A 20,107-nucleotide genomic window follows, 5' to 3' on the forward strand; every position below is an offset into this window, starting at 1 on the left:
CCGTGGGGCCACCACAGTGAGGCTTGTTTGCTGTCTGTTCCTACAGCAGCTGCTGCTTTTCTTTCTTTATCCTTTATCAAGCAAAAGAAAATGCAGTGATGTTTGTGTGTGCTTCAGAGGAGGGAAATGCTCTCCAGACAGGTTATTCTCCGGGTTAAAGTGGATGGGGTGAGCACAGAGGAACTAGCTCAATGGGAAGAGAGGTCGAGGCAGCATCTGCCCTCCTGTTTGTTTCGACAGTTTCAGTCTTGCGTATAGAATGTGTTGAGTGAGAGGCGAGCAGAAGTTAAGAAATGCCCTACTGCTTCGTTCGTCAGCCAGTTTGGGGAGTGGAGGCGGAGAGTAGGAGGGGAGAAGGGGACATACAGCCAGTCTTCTTTTGCTATTATTAAACCCCTTGCAATTTCATCATCTCCACTTCGCAGCTTCTTACTGCTGTGTACCCTGCATAACCGTTAACTGACCAAGAAGTACTGTTTCCCGCTTCTGGTAGGAAACATCAAAATTCCAAATACTTTCCAGCCGTGACATTGATGGTCAAACCGCTCTATGAATTGGTTTCACACAATCCTACAGGACCATATATTTTTGCTCAAGCACACTAAGCATGAAACAGCAAACAGAACCATAAAGCCAGTAAAAGAATATACAAAGATGGAAAGATCTGAGAAGGTAACCAGGAGTGAACCATCACTTTGGGAGGGAAAGGGAAAAAAAACAGTAAGTAATCTTAGAGAAGGTGGAAACAGTGAAAGGGGAACAAGTGTGTGTGTGTGTGGGGGGGAAGCAAAAGGAAGAGAGAATGCACAGTAGACTGCAATAAAACCACAGGTACCGTGTGCGCTCCTGGGCTTCTGCATATGATTTGCCAGGTCTGCTGCCTTGGGCTCCATATAGATGTGTGACTGGTCACGGTAACAAGAGGTTCCTTCCCTCAGAAAGCCCAATGGTACGTGCATAGAAACAACATCTGGATGAATATATATCCACCTGTTAATACTGATCACCTAGAGGGAGTTTTTCTGGGTGACTCCTGCTTTCTATATTATACATCTCGGTCATTCATTCTTTCTTTTTTTTTTTTTTTAAGATTTATTTATTCACGAAAGACACACAGAGAGAGGCAGAGCCGCAAGCAGAGGGAGAAGCAGGCTCCCTGCGGGGAGCCTGATCTCAGGACCTGGGGACCATGACCTGAGCTAAAGGCAGATGATCAACCGCTGAGCCACTCAGGGGCCCCAACATCTTGGTGTTTCTAAGCATTTTTCAAAAGCACGTATTACACACTTGTGTAAACAGAAAAGACAAACCAAAACAGACTTTTAAAAAAGTTCCAACGAGGAGATCAAGAGTGTTTTCCTTTCTCTTTCTTCTTTTACAAGTGTGGATTAGAGATGCTCAAGGAAGAATTATATCCCTCTCACCTTCATCTTTGCAGTAAGTGAAAGAGATTAAATAGGTTCTAATTTCCTGGAGACTTATATAATTAGAGGTCAGCGATTTTCTCAGGTCTGGGCAGCCAGGGATAGCCAGAATCTGTAACCCTTTATACCTGGAGTTGTTCCTACGGGGCTTATCCTCTCAAAGGTATTTGCTCCTTCTTTATGGACACTCTTGTGAGCATGTTAGTCTCAGCTTTCCGATTCGTGTTTTTTTATTTTTTTATTTTTTTAAGATTCTAAGTAATCTCCACACCCAATATGGGGCTCGAACTCACAATCCCGAGATCAAGAGTGGCACACACCACCAACTGAGCTGGCGATGCACTCCTCCAATTAGTTTCTTAAGAACAATAATATTTTATCTCTTTGGAGCCTAGAGTAGGCATTTAAGTATTTCTTCGTTGGCTGGTTGATTGCTAAATTTGAGTGTAAACTTTTTGCCTTTCTTCCTTACTCTGATGGAAATTCTTCATTCTCCAGAAGCATATTTTTCAGGTGCTACTTTTCCAGGGATTACTAATAAGGAATAGATGGCAGTCACTGATGGTACACATTTCTTTTTATTTGGATTTCATGCAGACAAATGCACACTTCTGCTTTAACCCAACTTCCCTTAGAGCCAATTCCAAGACATGAGGTCAAGGATGCCTTCTTTCCTCCAACCTGCACAGGCCCAAAGCCAAATCTGACCAAAAGAAGTATTGTCAGAAAACTCAGATGCATCAGTGAGTGAGGTCTCTGACTATCCTCCTCCTCTTCCCTATAGCCTTCCCATGCCCTCCTTCCCTTGGCTCTTGCCACCACTCCATGCTCCAACAATGAATAGGCTATTATGCTGAGGCATTATTTCTGCTTACAATCTTCCATAATATCTTTCAAGCCAAGAGGGTGAACCACCATGAAATTAATACTGGCTAGACTGAGCCTGAAAGCAACAACTCCCTTGGGACCATGTTTCAGTCCTACCCTCCAGCTAAGTGAGCCCTGTCAGATTCCATTTTATTCTGCTTATCTTGACAGACTGTTCAGGAAGGTGCAGCAAGCTATTTGCTGAGCCCATCTGGATCAGGCTTATAAATGATATAGATTCCTGAAATGTTCTGAATGTCAGTGTAGGAGGGGCTCAGGTAAGACAATAGCGTTCTTAGAAGACGGTGGACTTAAAGTTTCATTTACATAGTGTCATTAGACAAAAAATGAGAAGGATGGGAGGGTCACATACAACTAAAGCCCCACTCTCTTGTTCCCTGGTTCCTTCTTAGTTGGTACTGCTAGAGATAAAAAAATAAAATAAAATAAAATAAAATAAAATAAAATAAGATAAAATAAAATAAGATAAAATAAAATAAGATAAAATAAAATAAAATAAAATAAAAAAACAAAACAGGGCACAAGTAGCGAGGAGAAATCCTCTTGATTTCTCACAACTGCCTTAGATATGGTATTACTTTTCCTCAAAGCATCTGCACATTTTCTCAAAGAATACCCATAGATAACTCAGTAACATGTCCATTGTCTCAAATGTTGAGATAGGAAGTGACCTTCTGCCAGCAAGAGTGCCTTAGAAATTTTCTACCTGGGAGTGCCCGGTGGCTCAGTCAACTGAGAGTCTGGCTTGAGCTCAGGTCATCATCTCAGGGTCCTGGGTCCTGGGATGGAGCTGCCTCGGGCTCCCTACTCTCCTCCCTCTCCTTCTGTTTGCTCCCCTGCTTGTGCTCTCTTGCTCTCTCTCTGTCAAATAAATAAATAAAACCTTAAAAAAAAAAAAAAGGAAAAGAAAGAAATTTTCCACTTGAATGTATAATCATCTGAAGCTGGACCCTAACTTCACAGGGGTCCAATGAGCTGCTGAGACAGGTCCCTGTTGTATGTGCAGATATGCTTATGCAGGACTCCTAATTCCTGGAAAGAATGTTCATTTGACTTAAAAAAAATGTGAATAAATAAAAGTATTTTCTCATACTAAAATCAGATAAGTCAGAGTGCAAGACTAGAAATACTCTTCTCAAGCCATGGAGTAAAATGCTAAGAAATTATCCTGATATCAAATCAAAGGGCAAATTTTTCTGATTAATATGGCAAAATTGAGAAGCATAGTCAAGAAGGGTAAACGAATGTGTCACAGGCTAGAAGATGGTCCTGGTGAAGCTGTGCAGGCTATTGGGCACCAGTTTCCCTTGGCAGGCCATAGACTCTGCTTTGTGCCCACTAGGAAATACTGCACTATTTCAGTTAGTTTTACAATGTGTTTGTATATTCTATAGATATGTAAGCATCTTAACATAGTTTATATTTTTAAGTATCTTGCATTATAGGTAATCCTAATAAGTATTTATAAATCTAAGCTTGTATAACAAGTTACAGGATGATGGTTTACAAAGCAAAATTTATTTTTAAAGAGATTTACTTCATGTTGCATAATCCCCTAGAGCATTTAAAAATGTGAATTTGAATTATGGATTCAAGACATACATTACAGAAACCAATATAATTTAAATTTTATTACAAACTATATGCAACTTTTGAAAAAGTTATATGGTATAAATCTATAATAAAATATCATTAAGTAGAAGAAGGAAAAACTGACTTCAAAAATATGAATATCAGAATTTATTTCTGATTTATTTCTTTTACAAAAGAAGATAAAAAGATTTTAAAAAATAGGACATGAACTTAGGTAAAAAGTAAAAACCGACGTAAAAGACCTATAAAACAATAATTAATCACAATTAATAAAAACATTTTAACCTTAAAGAGTGAATTTTTGGACACAGAAACTGAAGGTGTTAAGAACTTATCCTTTATTTCTTGAACCCTGGCTTTGAAAAACTACTCAAACTTTTTATTCAAGAATCCCAAGTATAAAATCTGAACATTGGAGGGAGTTCAAAATAGTAAAGTACCACAATATATAATTAACCTCTATTTCACAGGTGGGAAGATGGGAGTAGAAAAGTGAGTCAGTCAGTAGTGGTTACTCATCTAAACAGAAGCATTCTAATGCCCTGAATGTTCAGGATCAGAAAATGTTAGAATTGTAAGAGATCTCAGATGTTGGTGGTCTAGCCTTTTATCTTGTTGGTCAGTCTGCATTTATCTCATAAATTGATTTTTTGGAGAACACATACTGTCAGCTTTTAATTCTTCTAATGTCAGAGGGATATAGTACGACATAAACCAAATCAGAGGTCAGTGGATGAGCTACATAACCTGTGCAAGTTCTTATCTTTGTCATTTCTAGCTTATCCTAGATAACCACATTCTATGCCAAACTTATTGGGCATTTCCTCACTGGAGTCCACTATGGCAGTGCCACCTGAGTCCACATAGTGTTTCCTTTTCCTTCTAGTTGCAAGAGAACAGAACAGATTTACCAAATTAAAAAACCCTCTCCCTGGAACTGATCTGAGTCTGAAAAAGGTGGAGCTTGAAGTAACCTGTGGGAGTACTCTTCATTCTCATCCTTGCACATCTTCCTTACCTCGTGGAAAACAGTATTTCTCTTTATCTTTCAAGGTGACCCAAAAGCATCCAAAACTGGGCCTCCAAGAAGTATATATAGCATGTGTCCTCTAATGAACTGCCACAATTCATTCTTTGAAAGTAAAAATATCAAAACTATGTAGTCATTAAAAAGCATGAGTTTGAACTAAGATTTGAGGTTTAAAATGAGTGTAAAAAGCGAGTCCTAACAGTCAGTATGTGAGTCCACTTAAAATATTTCCGCATATTTGCCTGTAAAAGGCATGGAATGATGCACACAGTGGTTGACTTAAGAGTGGGATTACGGTGTGCAGAGAAGGTTAGGAAGGGGATTTGGGCTCTTCCCTTTATTCGCATCTGAACTGTCTGGATGTTTCACCACGTGTGTTCTTAAATGCTTACAAATTAATTAGGAAACGCCCACATCCACCAAGAATCCTTATCAATCTTTACTGCATTAAAAGTCTGGGAAACCGTTAAATTCTTGCTTTGACCGGGTTCCATGGAGAGTTCAATTCCTTCACCAGACATTCCTAAAATACCAGGTTCTTTGGCACCAGGCTACCGAGATCAATAACACCTGCTCTATTTGGGGATGGAAACCTGCTCCAAAATGCAGCTAAGAGGAAAAGTGAATTTGGTTAAGAATGGGCACCGTCATCACTTGGAATACAACAGCTCCCTCACCGGCTCCTAATTGGCCTTCCCTGGGCTTCATCCCTCGGCAGCGCCACCGGCCGACGTCACCCTTTCATTCTTAAAAGTCGAATTTAGGATTAAGGCTCCAGTCCACACCGCTGAGCGGGAAGTGTCCTTGGGGGAAAGACAAGCCCCCCCCAACAGAACCCCGGGGTGGGGGGTGGGGGGTGTATCCTCAATTGATTTTGCAGCCGTACACAGATTCCTGGAGTCTCTGCTGAGTAATGTAATTTCTGGGACAGCAAAGGGGCAGCTGATGACTTTGAACGGAATTTTACCTTTCAGCTCAATCCAGGGAAATTGCAACAGAGTGGCCGACGACGCAAAGTGCTAGATTGTGCTTTATGTATTTATTTATTTCTTTTCAATTTTTTCCTCCCAACTTCACGTTTCCATGCACCAGAATGTTGATGCTACAAATATGGGACGCCACGCTTACCTGACAGGCTTCTTCCATCCCACCTGGGAGCGGGGGCTCTGGGCGAGCGCGCGAACGGTGGCCGGAGCCCGCCTCTCGCGGCCGGAGCGGGCTCGGCGGGCCGCGCTTCCCCTGCTGGCCCCCGGCGCCGGAGCCGCTTCGCTGCCGGGGCTCCCGCAGTCAGCCCCCCGCGCGCACGCGCGCTCCCCCGCGGCGGCCCCGGCGCCTCCAGGTTCCCGCAGGGCTGCGACTGGACAGTTCCAGCGGGCGGGGCGGGGCGGGGCGGCGGGGGCAGGGCTCGGCGGCCACGTGACCCGCGCCAACATGGCGGCGCCCAGCGGCGTCCACCTGCTCGTCCGCAGAGGTAAGCGCCTGGAGAACGGCCCCCGCGGGGCTTTGCACCGTGGCTCCCTCGCTCGCTGAGCGCCCGGGTTCAGAAGGGTTGCACACCCGCGCTCAAACACTTCGGCGCACACACGAATGTGCTTTCAGTTCCGCCGACACGTGCAGACCCACAGGCTGACACGTAGACACGCCGCAGGAAGAGACCCGTTATTCACTCGTCATTCACTCGTCACTGCGGGGCATCTGTTCTCAGTCACTCCTTGCGATGTACGGGACATGGAGGTTTTTCTTTTTTTTTTTAGATTTTATTTATGCATGAGAGACACACATAGAAAGAGAGAGGCAGAGACACAGGCAGAGGGAGAAGCAGGCTCCATGCACGGAGCCCGACGTGGGGCTCGATTCCGGGTCTCCGGGGCTCACGCCCTGGGCTAAAGGCGGGCGCTCAACCGCCGAGGCGCCCCCCCCCCGCTCCCCGCCCACCCCGGGCTGCCCTGAGGTTTTTCTTACCCCTGGTCAGTTGCATGATTAGTGTAGCAAACTTGATTATTTTGGCTGCGGAGCGGTGAACCGACGGTAACTCTGAAAGGCGCCCGGATGCCCAGTTGCCTCAGAGAAAGCAGTTGGCGTCGGTTGTATCCATCGGCTTGAGACGACACGTCTTTTGGGAAACTTGCAACATGTGATTATTCTGTTACCGTGACTTGAGAATCATGCCTGGGTAGCTCTCCGTAGGTGTTACACCCTTGCGTGAGGGGTGAGATTTTAGGAAATGTGCAAACTCTTGTGCTGGTAAATCAGGGAAACCGTTCTTGGATTTGAACTAGTTTCTGAATCTTGGTTAGAAAGAACTAGGAAGTTATTTCAAGGGTTGGGAAAGAGGGGACTGATAGGTATACCTTGGGGACTGCTTAGGTATCAGGCATGTAGGGACAGCAGTCCTGTGGGGTAAATAGTTCATAGTAAACAGCTACCGTTTATGAAGTGCTTTTTAAGCCCATGATACTGTCAGTACCTTTTCTATGCTAGTTACCTTTTATTTTTTATTTATTTTTTAATTAACTGATTAATTAATTAATTAATTTTGCTAGCTACCTTTAAAAACCCAATGAGTCAATGCCTCCTTGGGCAGCACCTATACTATAATTGGAACTGTACAGAGATTAGCATGGCTCCTGTGCAAGGATGATATGCAAATTCATACAGTATTCCATATTTTTTGGAGTTAAATTTTTTAAACTATAAATAAATAAAGGAGCACTGTACTGTGAAGAGTAAATTAAAGAAAGTCAATGAGTTAGGCATTATTCCCTGTTTGCAGACCAGAAAAGTGAGACAGAGAGGTGAAATAATATGATTAAGACCGCACAGATTGTAAGAGGAAGGTGATGTAAGCAGTATTTTGGACTGGTTGGATGTTAGAGTGTAAGTCAACATGAGACTGCAGCCTTGTGAAAAGAGCCCCAATTTACATCTCTTAAGATCTGGGCTCCAGGCCAAGCTCTGTTTACTAATCAAGTTACTTTTCTGTTTCCTCTTTTGGCAAGAAATAATGGTGTTTAGACTTTTTTGTGTACAGGTAATGGTGAAGAGGATCTGGGGAGATAGTCAAAGTGGAGGAGGAACCAAAACACACATGCGTATTTTGTGTATACACACACACACACATAATCCCCACAGGTTACAAAAGTAACATATTGATTTTTTTGTGTGTGTGGTCACTTATGATTTTGACAAATGTTGATTCAGTCTTCATCTTGGGAAGGACTGCTGTAGGGAAGCCACATTGGGTTATTGGTTCCTATAACCCTTTCCACTATATCCCACAGTGCTACAACAACCAAAAGAGGAGTTTTCTGATTAGGAAAGGGAGAGAAGGGATCCCTGGGTGGCCCAGCGGTTTGGTGCCTGCCTTTGGCCCAGGGCGGGATCCTGGAGACCTGGGATTGAGTCCCATGTCGGGCTCCCGGTGCATGGAGCCTGCTTCTCCCTCTGCCTGTGTCTCTGCCTCTCTTTCTCTCTCTGTGTGTGTGACTATCATAAATAAATTTTAAAAAATTAAAAAAAAAAAAGGAAAGGGAGAGAAAAATGTGTCATCAGGAAGAGATTTAGTGACCAGGAAAGGTTGCCTTTATGGACTATCTATACGTAGTTTTAAGTTGCAGACTGGTTTACCTACCACCTGCTCCCCCAGAATGGAAAACGGAGAGTATATTCCTGAAGGTTCCTCTCTTCTCTCTTCCTCCTTTTCACACACTTAAATTGATGTAAATCAATTCACTATAAGTCTTTCTGTGTCAGGGTTTATCATCAGCATCTGTATGAATTTTTCCCTCCTGGAAAATAGGAAGAAGATATTTTTTAACCTCCTAAGAAGGGCATGAGGTTTTTCTCATGGTTCTCCAGCTTACTGTAGCTTTGGTCACTGTATACCCTACATACAGTAGTTACAAACCTTCTCTTTTTTTTTTAAATATTTTATTTATTTATTCATGAGACACACACACACACACACACACACACACACAGAGAGAGAGGCAGAGACACAGAGGGAGAAGCAGGCTCCATGCAGGGAGCCCAACGTGGAACTCGATCCTGGGACTCCAGGATCACGCCCTGGGCCAAAGGCAGGTGCTAAACCACTGAGCCACCCAGGCGTCCCACAAACCTTCTCTTAATGTTCCCACTCCTAACTGTTAATTCTTATTCAGCAGGAACTGTATCTTATCTGTCTGGTTTAACAAGCAAGTAACTGGCTCAAAGTTACACTTATTAAACATACTGAATTGAGAAGCTATGAAGACTTGTTCTCTCCCATCATGGGCTAAGGAATAGGTAGAAACTGTGAGTAGTGACATTGGAAAGGAGAAAGGACAGATCAGTCTCTTGGAAGCAAAAGATAAGGTAACAAGAGTCTTTTAGGGGTGAAAGTATTCCCTGGTATTAGCACTAGCAGGAAATCCCAGATCAAGACACATAATGCCTACTCCCAGGGCCCAGGAAGTCTTTCTTGCTTAGTCTCTCACTACCAACCCAACTTTTTTTTTTTTTTTAAGATTTTATTTATTTATTCATGAGAGAGAGAGGCAGAGACACAGGCAGAGGGAGAAGCAGGCTCCATGCAGGGAGCCTGACATGGGACTCGATCCTGGGTCTCCAGGATCACGCCCTGGGCTGAAGGCAGATGCTAAACCCCTGAGCCACCCAGGGATTCCCACTACCAACCCAACTTAACAGGAATCCTTGTTCCAGCTCCTGAAGCCACCCCACAAGATCCTTTGTATAGGAAGGAATGGGGAAGGCAAATAAGTGTGGCATACTTTGTCCTTTACATTCTGGCTTTTATGAGCCAATCCCTCATGTCTTCTTGTCTTCTATCTCTCTAATTTTCCCAGACTTTCATTAGGCTTTACTGTTAGGTTTCCAAATATTATTGTTCCCCTAACATTCTGTCCTAAACTCTCATTCCTTGCTTTCTCTCTTTGTTGTCACAAATCAAATTTATCTACCTCAGTGACTGCCAAATCTAGATGATTTAATTATTTAATTTATTTATTTATTTATGATAGTCACAGAGAGAGAGAGAAGAGAGGCAGAGACACAGGCAGAGGGAGAAGCAGGCTCCATGCACCGGGAGCCCGACGTGGGATTCGATCCCGGGTCTCCAGGATCGCGCCCTGGGCCAAAGGCAGGTGCTAAACCACTGCGCCACCCAGGGATCCCCGATTTAAAAAAAATGAACAAAGTATCTGCTGGTACTGGGTACCAGTCCTCAATGCCAGCTCTCCATTAGGTATCTTTTCCTAGATGTCAGAGGCCCCTTGAACTCAGCAGGTCCAACATGGAAATGAATATTTTTCTCCACATCGTCTTCTGGCCTATAGACTCTACCTTCATCAATTATATTACCATCCAGTCAGTAGCTAAGTGAAAGCATTTGAGTTCTCTTGGTCTTCACCATTTCTTTTAATTTTTCTGTCCAGTGAGTCCATAAATCCCCCAAGCTATTTACTTACTTATTTTTTTTTAAAGATTTTATTTATTTATTCATGAGAGACAAAGACTGAGAGAGAGAGAGGCAGAGATACAGACGGAGAAGCAGGCTCCATGCAGGGAGCCCGACGTGGAACTCAATCCTGGGACTCCAGGATCATGCCCTGGACCCAAGGCAGGTGCCAAACCGCTGAGCCACCCAGGGATCCCCTTTACTTACTTATTTTTAATTCAAGTATGATTAACATGCAGTGTTATGTTACTCTCAGGTATATAAAAAATATTAGTGTACCTCTGTCTCCCCGCTAGAATGGGAGCTTCTTACAGACATGTCTGACCTTCTTCATCTGTCTCCCCAAAGCCTGGAGCACAGTGTCTGCACGTGGTAAGGACTTAGTTTCATAACTGAGTGAAAACCCTTTCCAATTGCAGCTTCCTGTAGAAATATTTGTGCACAGAAGTTGTATGGTAGGCCTAAAGAATATCTCAAAATGTCAGTTTTCACATAACAGGCCTAGGCAGTGAATTTTTTTTCCTTCCTCCCTCCCTCCCCTCACCTTCGTTCGTTCCTTCCTTCCCTTCATTCCTTTATCTCTTTTTCACTTTCTTTTTTTTTTATATTCCATCTCTCTCCAAGAATAATTTAAGGCAGTTTTACTTCTGTGTATCTTTTTTGGCAACTATGAGAATTTCACTCCAAGTTATTTTAATTATGAATCAGACTTATAATTAGAAAAAAGAGAGGTTGAAATGGGGGATGGGAAGAAATCCGAAAAAGAAGGGCTTGAAGTTTAAGCAGTGTGGCCATGGGAGAGGTGAAGGAAGCTGAATGGAAGTAAACCCAGCACCTGAGCACTATCCCGCTGTACTTCCACAAGCTATGTGGAAGGAGTTGGAGCTGTGAGAAGAGAGGAGGCTGACTGTTGGCAAGTCTGGCAGAAATTCTAAGAAAGGCACAGTTCGTGGGTGTGTGAAATAGTCTGGCCTTTCCAGAGAGCTGTGTGGCAATGTCTGTCAAGATGTAAGATATACGTGTTTTTTACCTAGCAATTCTGCTTTTGGGAATTTATCCTAAGAGAACAATAGGATGAGTACCAAAGGTGTTTGAATAAGATTGTATGTTGGTTATATTGGACAGAAACTGAAATGTCCATTGGTAAGAGACATTGGCTACGTAAATTGTGCTTCATCCATGCACTGGAGTACTATGCAGCCATTAGAAAAAATGATGTCTAGGGGCACCTGGGTGGTGCAGTCCATTAAGCATCTGGCTCTTGGTTTCAGCTCAGGTTGTGATCTCAGGGTCATGAGATTGAGCCCTGTGTAGGGCTCCGTGCTCAGCGCAGAGTCTGCTTGAGATTCTTCCCCTCTCTGTCCCTCCTGCTAGTGCTCTCTTGCTCTCTAATAAATAAATAAATCTTAAAAAAATAGATGATGTTGATGTACTGTAGACTTAAATAGTCATTGACACATATTGAGACAAAAAAGTCAGGGTATAGAACAGTATATCCCCATTTGTGTAAAAGCAAGTATCTTTGTTTCCTTATTTGTATATATGCACAAAGAGGTATCTAGAATGATGTTCACCCAAATGTTCATAGTTATTTCTAGATGGTGAGATTGGACTTATTTTTGGTTTTTTGTACTTTATATGTTTGAATTTTATATATTAAGCATTTTTATTATCCAAATATTATGTAATATAGCCAAATAGAATATTTGTATTATTATTCATTACTATACTATAAGATATAGTGCTATTGCTATTTCATCATTATTGATTTTTTTAGTTTAACAAATGTAAAAAATATTTACAAGTGCCTCTATTCATTTGTGACTCGATGGCCATTGATTCTTTCACTGAGAATTCTCTTACCATAGTGGTTTTTCAAAAAGTTAACCTTGGGACACCTGGGTGGTTCAGAGTTGAGCGTCAGGTCAGGTCGTGATCCCAGGGTCCTGGGATCGAGTTCTGCATTCCCACCAGAGCCTGCTTCTCCCTCTGCGTATGTCTCTGCCTCTCTCTGTGTGTCTTTCATGAATAAATAAATAAAATCATGGAAAAAAATTTAACCTCCAGGTAGGGGAGGGGTTGTTATACATCATGAATTAAGTACTTGAAACTTTTGTCTCCTGACTTGAGATCCTTACTATTCATATGCTTCTGTAGGAAAATGTGTCCTCAATTTTGCCAAACCAAATTAAAATTAAGTTTTCGGATATGGTCTATGTACAATTTGGAAAATGCTAATGTAATAAGGAGCTTCCTGTGACTTAAACTCTATTCATGTTGATAGCCAGTGATGAAATGAATTTTTGCTATCTGATATTTCCTTTTTCTTTTTCTTTTTCTTTTTAAGATTTTATTTATTTGAGAGAGAGGAAGAGAGAGAGAGAGCACGGATGAGCGGGGTGAGGAGAGAGGGAGAAGCAGGCTCCGTGTTGAGCAGGGACCCTGATGTGGAGCTTGATTCCAGGACCCCGAGACCATGAGCCAAGCCAAAGGCAGATGCCTAAACGACTGAGACACCCAGGCACCCCACTATCTGATATTTCTTAACAAATACCATTCAACCCTATCATAATATAGCTTTTTACACATAGATTAAGACATGCTTAATAATCAAATCATGAAAAAAAATAATAATCAAACCATGGCCCTAAATTCTCTAAAGTCAGACATGTCTCTAAAGTCAGACATGTCCCTAAAGCCATATATGTTTTCCTCTGCTTGAAAAAACTTTGTATAACACAGATAGCTCCTGTCTCCCATTGAAATTATAAAATCTCAGTGCACAGTATAGGACATGTAGACCCTCAGTGATGAATAACAAGTCATTTAAAAAAAAAAAAACATGATGTTGACCTGTGTTTGTTGACATGGAATGATGTCCACAAAGTATATTGTTTGGAAAAAGCAAGTTATAGAACAGTTTAATATAATCCCATTCTGTAAAAGAAAATACCAGTTTCTTCATGTGTGTTTAAGTGTATAACATACAGAGAAAGAAAATATTCTAAATAATCAATTTCTATGAAATGCCCACTTTTCCCAAGCACCGGAAATCTTTGAAGATGCAGAGTGGATGCTGTATATCTCAGGGAATTTGACAAAAATGGAAGGAGATTAATATGTGTGCAGAACTTCACTTGAACATCTTATCTTATAGTTAAAAAAGCTTTTTCTTGTGGAGGCTGGATTTTCTTTTTTAGCTTTTGAACATGGGGAGTTTCTTTTTTTTTTAAGATTTTATTTATTTGAAAAAAAAAAGATTTTATTTATTTGAGAGAGAGAGAGCACAGGTGAGGGGAGGGTCAGACTTCCTGCTTCCCACACCCAACCCCAGGACCCTGGGATCATGACCTGAGCTGAAGGCAGACATTTAACCGACTGAGCCACCCAGATGCCCCAGGGGGATATGAATGATTTCAAACATACACAAAATTAGAGAGAGTAGTAAAATAAGGTCCCAAATACCTATCACCTAGTTATAATAATCACCAATTTATGGCCTCTCTAGTTTTATCTTTACCCCTGTCACTCTCTCCCTGAAACTGGATTATTTTGAAGCACACCCCAGATATCATGTAATTTCAACTGTAGATTTTTCATTATGTGTCTCTGAAAGACAGGGAGCCCTTTTTATTTTCTTCAAATGCTGTACTTACCAGTTCTAGAATTTTCTATTGGTTTCTTTCTTTCCTTCTTTCTTTCCTTCTTTCTTTCTTCCTTCCTTCCTTTCTTTCTTTCTTTCTTTCTTTCTTTCTTTCTTTCTTTCTTTCTTTCTTTCTTTCTTTCTTTCTTTCTTTCTCTTTTTCTTTTTTTCCAATTTTATTTATTTACTCATGAGAGATACAGAGCGAGGCAGAGGGATAGACATAGGCAGAGGGAGAAGCAGGCCCCACGCAGGGAAGCCACTGTGGGACTTGGTCCCGGGACTCCAGGATCACACCCTGAGCCAAAGGCAGATGCTTAACCGTTGAGCCACCCAAGTGTCTCATGATTGGTTCTTTTCTTATGGTTTCCATTTCTCTGTTGAGATTTCCCAGCTGTTCACTCATTATGTCTATCTTTCCCTTTTAGTACTTGAACATACATATTTTTACGAGCCATTTAAAAGTCAGGATCCCTGGGTGGCGCAGCGGTTTGGCGCCTGCCTTTGGCCCAGGGCGTGATCCTGGAGACCCGGGATCGAATCCCACGTCGGGTTCCCGGTGCATGGAGCCTGCTTCTCCCTCTGCCTGTGTCTCTGCCTCTCTCTCTCCCTCTGTGACTATCATAAATAAATAAAAATTTAAAAAAAATAAAATAAAAAAAATAAAAGTCTTCATCAGTTAATTCTGTCATCTGGGTGATTTCAGGGTCTGTTCCTGTTTTACTGACGGCATGGTTTTCTGTTCTCTCAACCATTTCTTTTCCTTTACAGTTTGTGTTCAATACAGATCAGTTCTATAACATGAGAAGTTACTATGAAAGCATAAATACACAAAAGCAATATACAATCTGAAATAGATATATGGCATTCAGATATGAAACAAAAGGGAATGTTCGTTCATATACACAGTAGCTTGATATCTGTTGGATATGGTTATTCCAGTCTAGATTCCTCAATATGGGAAAAAATGGCTTTGGTTATCAAGACTACTGTGGCCATATCAGATATCGGAACAGCTAAGCATCAAAAGACCTTAGGGCCTATTTTTAAAAAGCTTTCTGTGCATTGAGGCAGTTGTGAAAAGATTTACTTTCCACATGAAGCTTAGGATTAGGTTCTATCTAAAAATATTGACTGAGAACAGAAAGTATTCCAAATATGAGTATTCTGGTTAAGGTTTTTTTTTTTTTTTAGATTTATTTATTTATTTTAGAAAGAGAGTGAGCACCCAAAAGCACATGAGCAGGGAGAAGGAGAGAACGAGAGTCCTTGCTGAGCACAGACCCCAGTGTGGGGCTGAATCCCCCAAACCTGACCTGAGCTGATGTCAAGAGTCTGATGCTTAACTGACTGAGCCACCTAGGTGCCTGAGTTGTTTTTTTTTTTTTTTTAAGATTTTATTTATTTATCCATGAGAGACACAGAGAAGGAGAGACATAGGCAGAGGGAGAGGGAGAAGCAGACTCCCTGAGTGGGAGCCTGATGCGGGACTTGATCCCAGGACTCCAGGAGCATGACCTGAGCCAAAGGCAGATGTTCAACCACTGAGCCACCCAAGTACCCCCCTCTCTGAGTTTTTTTTTTTTTTAAGTATATTCAGTAAAAGTATAAAAGTCTTTCTGAATTTAAGTAAGTAAGCTTCCAGTTTTCACTTCCAAATACTTGATTTACCATGTTGGCTCTTGCACACATTTGCCTTTTTAATTTTAAGATTTGACAGTTTTACCTTCAAAACATACATTTTTAAATTATAAAAAGTAGTGGCACCTGAGTGGCTCAGTTGATTGAGCATCTGCCTTTGGCCCAGGTCATGATCCGAGGGTCCTGGAATTGAGCCCCGAGTTGGGCTCCCTGCTCAGCAGGGTCCGCTTCTCTCTCTCCCTCTGTCCCTCTACTCTACTTGTGCGTGCTCTCTCTCTTTCAAATAAATAAATAAAATCTTAAAAAATAATAAAGAGTAAAACGTATTCAACATATGTAGAAATAAAAAGCATTTTGAAATTAATTGAGGTTAATGTACTTCGACTCTTTGGAATCAGCTAAATGAATCTGGTGCTCTTGTTGAATAGGAATAGGTGATAAGTATATAAACAAAATTCACTCATTATGCTTTCATTTGGGGTAGATTCCAATCCAAATCCAAATCTGCCAGGGCAGATTCATTGCCCTGGCACATGTCAGTTACTGTATAAAAAGTCAAATGTAGGGATCCCTGGGTGGTGCAGCGGTTTGGCGCCTGCCTTTGGCCCAGGGCGTGATCCTGGAGACCCGGGATCGAATCCCACGTCGGGCTCCCGGTGCATGGAGCCTGCTTCTCCCTCTGCCTGTGTCTCTGCCTCTCTCTCTCTCTCTGTGAATATCATAAATAAATAAAAATTAAAAAAAAATAAAATCTTAAAAGTCAAATGTAGTGTCAAACCCAAGACCTCAGAGGGGGAAGAATTCAGTTCTCAAAGAGAACAGTGATAGCTTGACAATGTAAAACTTTATCCAGAGTACATAAGCATTACTTTAGTACTGCTGAAACAGTGCATTGAGGATTTGTAGTAATGCCTAGAAGTTTCTTCTAAAGAACTTTCCAAAACTAATGGAAAGTTTTTTGTATTATCTGTTTTGTGACTTTAAAGATTTAATGAACCAAATGAAAATTGAATCTTTGTTCCACATTCCGTTCTTTATCTCTAGGTAAGAAAAATTTTATTTTCATTTTCTTTTATTTCTTTTGGAAGGGGAAGGGAGGCAGAGGGAGAGAGAGAGAATCTTAAGCAGTGTCCACGACCAGCACGTGGGTCTGATCTCACAACCCTAAGATCATGATCTGGGCTGAAATCAAGAGTCAGACACTTAACTGACTGAGCCACCCAGGTGCCTGTATTCTCATTTTCAAAGTAGAGTCTCACCTGTCCATATTTCTTATGCCACATTAAAGCAATCATCTCTTAACTAATTTTGGATGTTGTCTCTTCATCTTGTATGTTAAACTCCAGTAGGTTTAATATTGACATTCATCATCTAGTCAAAACTTTCACATGCTCTTCAAACCAATGAAATTTGGGATCCTCAGCAAATATTTTCTGTGTCAAAAAGGTGTGGAATTGGCAGATTTGATGAAGATCTGTTTTTTCATTGTCACGCTGGATGTCTAAATGCCATTTGAATTGGGTTTAGAAGATGGGGTAGTAGAAGTGTTTCTTGACCTGAATTTCTAAACAGAACAGACATAGGTGGGAGAATGAGATTACGAAGAGACTTGGAAGAGCACTGCCAGTTGCCTTGATGGTGGCATTAGTTAGATTTGGGGCAGCAGAAGTATTCTGGAAGGAGTTACTTGAAAGTGTTTGAATAAATCTGGCCCAGCGCCAGAAGCATTAGCCCCAGTCTGAGCCTGGCCACCATCATTTGCCCTTGTCCACTGCATTGTCATCAGTGCGTGGTGCATCTCTCTGAATCCTGAGAATGTGGGCCACCTCTGGCTTGGGGTGGACACAGGTGAGGTCTACTTTTTTTCCGCTTGACTGGGTCACATTTTTCTGCTTCTTTATGTGTTTTCTAATATGTAATTGTATATGTGACATAAAGAGTAATACTTGTATGGATTATGTTGTTTTTCTTTAAAACATGTTGAGTTTTGTTCCGACAGAAAGGTATATTACTGGCAAATCTTTCTTATTCTACCAACCTTGGTTTTATTCTTTGTTAGAGTGGATCTGTTTTGCCTTTAGACCTAAAATGTAGCCCTTACTGTAATGCAGAGATCAGCAAACTTTTTCTTTTCTTTTTTTTTAATATAGTATAACCCAATTTTATTTTATTTTTTTAATTTAAATTCAGTTTCCTTTTTTTAAGATTTTTTAAGATTTATTTATTTATTTATTTATTTTATTTATGATAGACACACAGAGAGAGAGAGAGAGAGAGAGAGAGAAGCAGAGACAGGCAGAGGGAGAAGCAGCCTCCATACAAGGAGCCCGATGTGGGACTTGATCCCTGGTCTCCAGGATCACGCCCTGGACAGAAGGCAGGCGCTAAACCGCTGAGCCACCCAGAGATCCCCTAAATTCAGTTTCTTCACACATAATGTATTATTGGTTTCAGAGGTAGAGATCAGTGATACATCAGTCTTCTATAACAGTGTTCATTACATCACCTGCCCTCCTTAATGCCCATTATCCAGTTACCCTACACCCCCCTCCTCTCCAGCAACCTTCAGTTTGTTTCCTATGATTAAGAATCTCGGGAACCCTGGGTGGCACAGCGGTTTAGCGCCTGCCTTTGGCCCAGGGCGCGATCCTGGAGACCCAGGATCGAATCCCACGTCGGGCTCCTGGTGCATGGAGCCTGCTTCTCCCTCTGCCTGTGTCTCTGCCTCTCCCTCTCTCTCTCTCTCTCTCTCTCTGTGTGACTCTCATAAATAAATTAAAAAAAAAATCTCTTATGGTTTGTCTCCCTATCTGATTCTGTCTTGTTTTGTTTTTTCTTCTCTTCCCCTATGATCTTCTGTTTTGTTTTCTTAAATTCCACATATGAGTGAGATCATATAATTGTCTTTCTCTGATTGACTTATTTCACTTAGCATAATATCCTCTAGTTCCATCCATGTTATTGCAAGTGACAAATTTCTTTCTTTTTTTTTAATGGCTGAGTAATATTCCAGCAAACATGTTCTATAGAGGCCCAGGTAGTAAATATCTTAGGCTTTTATGGACCTTATGGTGTCTTTTGCAACTATTCATCTCCGCCAAGGTAATGCAAAAGCTGCATGGAGAGCATCAAACAAATGAGCATACCTGTATTCCAATAAAATTTAATTTATGAAAGCCAGGTCTTAATTTGCCTACCCTTGCTCTGCTAATGCATGGTTCTTACTCCTAAGGTATGGTCTTTCTGAGCTCTTCGTTGAATGACTTTCAGCTCAATGACGTCCTTCTACTCGGTTTGAGCTGGGACTCCAACATCTCTCAGCTCTGATACCTCTAGAACCTCTGTTCACACTCAGCCTACAGCAGCTACTGTCTGGTAGACCTGGTACTCTTCCAGTACCGTGTGACACACACATTCCAGCTGCTTCAGCAACCAGATCTCTGCTCTCTGCATCCCTAACTAAGCAGCGAGGGGCTGTGTGTGGCTCAGATACCACCTCCAAATACCACAGTGGGAATGGTCCCCCCAGGCAGAACACTGGGGCAGCCTGGGTTCACTGTGTGTTTGTTTACCCTCAAAGTTCACCATTTGCATTGTTCAATATCCAGTGCTGGGAAATAGCCCCTTCATGTTTTGTCTAGTTAATTTAGTTGGTTAGGACAAGAAGGAATTCTTTTTTAAAAAAAAAATATTTTATTTATTCATGAGAGACACACAGAGAGAGAGAGAGAGAGACAGTGACACAGGCAGAGGGAGAAGCAGGCTCCATGCAGGGAGCCCAATGTGGAACTCCATCCCAGGACTCCAGGATCATGCCCTGGGCCGAAGGTGGCGCTAAACCGCTGAGCCATCCAGGGATCCTCGAGAAGGAATTCTAATAACAGTTATGTAAACATGGCCAGAAGAGAAAGTCAAAACAATTTTTTCAATCTATAGGTAAACCTATATATTACCTTCCCACTTTTTGGGCTTTTTCTTCTTGAATTTTATGTGTTGAAGCAAGTGGTTAGTATGTGTGCCCTGTGGAGCTTTCCACATTCTGGATTTTGCTGATTGTGTATCTAATGTGGTCATTTAAAGTGTTTCTTTATAAACTCACCATTAGATCTAAGGCCTGACTGATTTAGGTTAGACTTTTTTGGAGCGGGAAGTAGGGGCAAGAATACTTCATAGAGTATTGCTTTTTGCAGTGTTATTGGCCACTGATGATCATTACTTCGCTCCATTAATTCATTGCAGTTTGCAAAATGGGAGTATTTTAATTCAACCATTCCTTCTTGACTTATTGTTGAAAATGTCTATGGAGAGAAACTTTCTCATCAAGTATTTAATTACCCTGATAGACCTCATCCTATAAAGTTAAATGCTTGATTTGTTCTCTTTATTTACCAGTTTTTAAATAACCTTATCCTCCAAAAGTGAAGGATACT

General features: G+C 41.5%; 2 protein-coding genes and 1 non-coding gene across 3 annotated transcripts in view; 2 read left to right on the forward strand and 1 right to left on the reverse strand.

Moving 5' to 3' along the window:
* The window catches only part of SLC25A12 (solute carrier family 25 member 12), a 207,090-nt gene extending 200,885 nt beyond the window's left edge, over positions 1 to 6,205 (reverse strand). Inside the window, exon 1 of the mRNA XM_038584841.1 lies at positions 6,064 to 6,205. Coding sequence (XP_038440769.1) covers positions 6,064 to 6,081 — 18 coding nt within the window. The 5' untranslated portion in view covers positions 6,082 to 6,205. The remainder of the gene's footprint in view (positions 1 to 6,063) is intronic.
* Positions 6,206 to 6,328: 123 nt separating this feature from the next.
* The window catches only part of METAP1D (methionyl aminopeptidase type 1D, mitochondrial), an 88,899-nt gene continuing 75,120 nt past the window's right edge, over positions 6,329 to 20,107 (forward strand). Inside the window, exon 1 of the mRNA XM_038584847.1 lies at positions 6,329 to 6,406. Within this exon, the coding sequence (XP_038440775.1) occupies positions 6,367 to 6,406 (40 nt within the window). The 5' untranslated portion in view covers positions 6,329 to 6,366. The remainder of the gene's footprint in view (positions 6,407 to 20,107) is intronic.
* Positions 7,504 to 7,607, forward strand: LOC119867874. The gene has a single exon (XR_005384924.1). It is a non-coding gene; the product is annotated as a U6 spliceosomal RNA (small nuclear RNA).

This window comes from Canis lupus, chromosome 36, assembly GCF_011100685.1.
Source record: "Canis lupus familiaris isolate Mischka breed German Shepherd chromosome 36, alternate assembly UU_Cfam_GSD_1.0, whole genome shotgun sequence".
NCBI lineage: Eukaryota > Metazoa > Chordata > Mammalia > Carnivora > Canidae > Canis > Canis lupus.